This window comes from Bison bison, unplaced genomic scaffold, assembly GCF_000754665.1.
Source record: "Bison bison bison isolate TAMUID 2011002044 unplaced genomic scaffold, Bison_UMD1.0 scf7180017864492, whole genome shotgun sequence".
Lineage (NCBI taxonomy): Eukaryota > Metazoa > Chordata > Mammalia > Artiodactyla > Bovidae > Bison > Bison bison.
Window position 1 is genome coordinate 2,131,740 of NW_011495051.1, and position 3,753 is coordinate 2,135,492.

General features: G+C 60.1%; 1 protein-coding gene across 1 annotated transcript in view; it reads left to right on the forward strand.

Annotated features, from left to right (window-relative positions):
• THOP1 (thimet oligopeptidase 1) overlaps positions 1-3,753 on the forward strand; it is a 14,134-nt gene that overhangs the window by 9,686 nt on the left and 695 nt on the right. Inside the window, exons 8-12 of the mRNA XM_010863630.1 lie at positions 84-450; positions 550-751; positions 2,533-2,719; positions 2,850-2,978; positions 3,610-3,746. Coding sequence (XP_010861932.1) covers positions 84-450; positions 550-751; positions 2,533-2,719; positions 2,850-2,978; positions 3,610-3,746 — 1,022 coding nt within the window. The remainder of the gene's footprint in view (positions 1-83; positions 451-549; positions 752-2,532; positions 2,720-2,849; positions 2,979-3,609; positions 3,747-3,753) is intronic.

A 3,753-nucleotide genomic window follows, 5' to 3' on the forward strand; every position in this document is an offset into this window, starting at 1 on the left:
GGGGTCCCGTGTTGGGTGAGTGGTGGGGGCTAGGGGTGGCCCAGGGAGGTAGCTGAGCCTCACACAACCCCCGTCGCCCACAGATGAGCTGGCGCAGAAGCTGAAGCCACTCGGGGAGCAGGAGCGGGCTGTGATCCTGGAGCTGAAGAGGGCGGAGTGCGAGCAGCGCGGCCTGGCTTTTGACGGGCGCATCAACGCCTGGGACATGCGCTACTATATGAACCAGGTGGAGGAGACGCGCTACCGTGTGGACCAGAATCTGCTCAAGGAGTACTTTCCCATGCAGGTGGTGACCCGCGGGCTGCTGGGCATCTACCAGGAGCTCCTGGGCCTCAGCTTCCAGCTGGAGGAGGGCGCCGCCGTGTGGCACGAGGACGTGGCGCTCTATGCCGTGCGGGATGCGGCCTCCGGCAAGCTCATCGGCAAGTTCTACCTGGACCTCTACCCTCGGTGTGTGCACGGGGGACCCGTCAGCCAGGCTGGGCTGGGCACCCTCTCTGCCCACCCCCAGTGGCCAAGACTGACCCCACGTCCCTGGTCCCCACCCAGGGAAGGCAAGTATGGGCACGCGGCCTGCTTTGGCCTGCAGCCAGGCTGCCTACGGAAGGACGGGAGCCGCCAGATCGCCATCGCTGCCATGGTGGCCAACTTCACCAAGCCCACACCCGATGCGCCCTCCCTGCTGCAGCACGACGAGGTGGAGACCTACTTCCACGAGTTTGGCCACGTGATGCACCAGCTCTGCTCCCAGGTGGGGGTGGGGGAGTGGAGGGCAGGGCGTGGTGGTCTACAGGAAGGTTGGTACTGGCTTCCGTCCCTGACCCCCATGCCCGGGATATGTGAACAACAGCAAGGGATGTCCTCGTGGCTCCGGAAGCTGGGAGCCCTGGGTAAAGGCATAAGCGGAGCCGGTTCCCTGTGTGTTAAGTCCCAGGGACTTTCCTCATCGGGCCCCCCAGATGAGCGTCCATCCCTGGGACCTGGCTGCACATGTGCTTGTGCTCGGCCCTCTTGCAGTCAGCCCTCAGCCTGAGAGCCATGCTCACACAAGCTGCCCCGGAGCGTGAGGGGACAGTTCAGAACATCTCACCAAGCCGTGTGGCCATCCCAGTGCCCTGTTCTGGGAATTTTCCATCACCCCAAAAATGTCCCTCACACACCTTAGCTATCACTACCCACAACCCCCCCCCCCAGCCCCTGACCACCAGGAGCCCACTGTCTGTGTCTGTGGATTGGCCTGCTCTGCACGTTTCCCATCAGTGGAGTCACACCCTGTGTGTCCTTCTGTGTCTGCTCCTCTCACTGAGCGTCGTGTCCTCGGTCCGTCCACGTGGTTGTGAGTGTCAGGGCTTCTCTCCTTTTCATGGCTGAGGGATGCTTTCGGGTGTGGAGGGACCTCTGCTGCTGTATTTCTGAGCAGAATGTTTTGACTTTTAAGTTGTTAAATGTTTTCTCGCACGTTTTGCAAATTCTTCTCTAACTCAAGGCACAAAGAGTTTCTTCTAAATTTTTTTCCTGTAAGTTTAGTAGTTGAGCTCTTCATTTTGGTGTTACTGTCTGTGGTGTGAGGGTGGGGGTCTCCCAGCCCTCGCCCCCACCACCTTTAGCCCCCTTCACGCCCCTCTCCTTGTGCAGCTTCCTCGCGATCCACTCAGGGATGACTTGCTGTCCCTGAACCACTCCTCTGCCAGTGACCCTCATGGCTCCCTCGCAGCCGTCATGTCTTTCTCAGTAGAGCTGATTCTCAGTGTTAAGGCAGTTCTGTGCTATAAAGTCGCTGTGAATGTGGAGGGAGCGGTTACTGAGCCACCACCCCTGCAGACTGTGCAGAGCCAGCCTCCCGTGAGTCTTTGTCACCCTGTTTTCAGGATGATCCTCACTCAGCTTCATGTGCTCTGTGTTTCTATTTAATGACACCTGGTCTGATACCAGCTGTTGGTTCAGTCATGCTGAGCCCCTGGCTGGCAGGGCTGTGACCCTCACCTGGACAAAGCTCATCTGACACACGCACTATCTCCGTGAGCACCTCATTGCCTTCTCGCTCCCCAGACGCTGGATAGCACTTCAGCCCTACGCTGGGGGGCCATCTAGAACAGAGAAATCACCCCCAGAAACATGAGAATGCACACATGGGGCAGTCAGTAGACTGTGAGAAGGACGCTTGTTTGCAGTTGGTGCTGGAACCCAAAGGCAGGGGTCCAGTGACCCAGGAGCCAGTGACATCTGACTGCCTCCTTGGGTCCCAGGAAGAACATGCCAGGTCACTCAGCCCACCTGGCCCTGTGTCTGCCAGGCCTGGGTTCCAGCCACACTGCCATCAGGTACTTTGTCTTCAGAAAGAACGTCAAGATGCAGGAAAGAGGAGAAAGGAGCTCCTACTGTTGCCGGCCACCTAGATCCACTGCATCTAGGGCTCTGTGGGTGGGGAGGGGCGCTGTGGCCTGCTGGACGGCAGGCTCTCTGCCTCCCTGTGTGCTGGGTTGGTTGGGGTCTGGGTCCTCCTACAGTTCCCCGCTCGCCCGCCCCCGACAGGCCGAGTTTGCCATGTTCAGCGGGACGCATGTGGAGCGGGACTTTGTGGAGGCCCCATCACAGATGCTGGAGAACTGGGTGTGGGAGGCAGAGCCACTGCTCCGGATGTCCCAGCACTACCGCACGGGCAGCTCCATCCCCCAGGAGCTGCTGGACAAGCTCATCAAGTCCCGCCAGGCCAATACAGGTGCAATGGGGAGGAAGGAGCCGCCCAGACACCAAACACCCAGCGCCCCACTGCCTTCTCCCCTCCCCCCGGGGGAAGTGGCCCGGACACACACCCAGCGCCCCATCTCCCCACCCCCACCTCCCCCCAGGTCTCTTCAACCTGCGCCAGATCGTCCTGGCCAAGGTAGACCAGGCCTTGCACACGCAGACAGCCGCAGACCCGGCCAAGGAGTACGCCCGCCTGTGCCAGGAGATCCTCGGGGTCCCCGCCACGCCAGGTAGCCATGCTCCAGCTGGGTGCCTTAGGGGTCGGGGTGGTGGCCACTGCCCAGGTGGGGAAGGTCATCTAGTGATGTATGAAGTGGGGACTGTTTGACAGGCTTCAGCCAAGGCCCAGGAGGAGCCGCTGGCCTCTGGGCTCATCCTACCACAAGCCTTGGGCCTGTTGCTCCAGCTGTGGCGCGTGGGGGCCACGGTGGGCTGGCAGCTCTGCACGTGCTTTGTGAGAAGCCCAGGGGGTCAGGAAAGGGTTTGTACCCGGATGTATGAGTAGTGGAGGTTTGAGCATGCGTGTGTTGGTATATACACGACGTTCACTCCTCTGTGGGCCTCTTAAGACATCCTTCAGGGAGTGCGGTGACCAGCGCAGGTGAGCCCTGACTCATCAGAGCCTGAACAGCCAATCTTGTAAGGTGCTCTGGGTGAACCCTTGTGAGCTTGAGCAGAAAGTGGGCAAAGACTTATTTCCCTCTGTGAGTTGCCCACGAGACCCCCATTTTCTAGAAGTGTTAGACCAGTTCCCCTCCTGTGGCATGGGCCTCAGACGGGGCTGCTTCGAGGCCCTTTTCTTGGGAAAAATCCTGAGGGGGCCCAGGGGCCATGACCAGAGCCTCTCCGCATCCATCCTAGGGACCAACATGCCTGCAACCTTTGGCCACCTGGCAGGTGGCTATGACGCCCAGTACTATGGCTACCTATGGAGTGAGGTATACTCTGCTGACATGTTCCACACGCGCTTCAAGCAGGAGGGCGTCCTGAGTGGCAAGGTGAGAG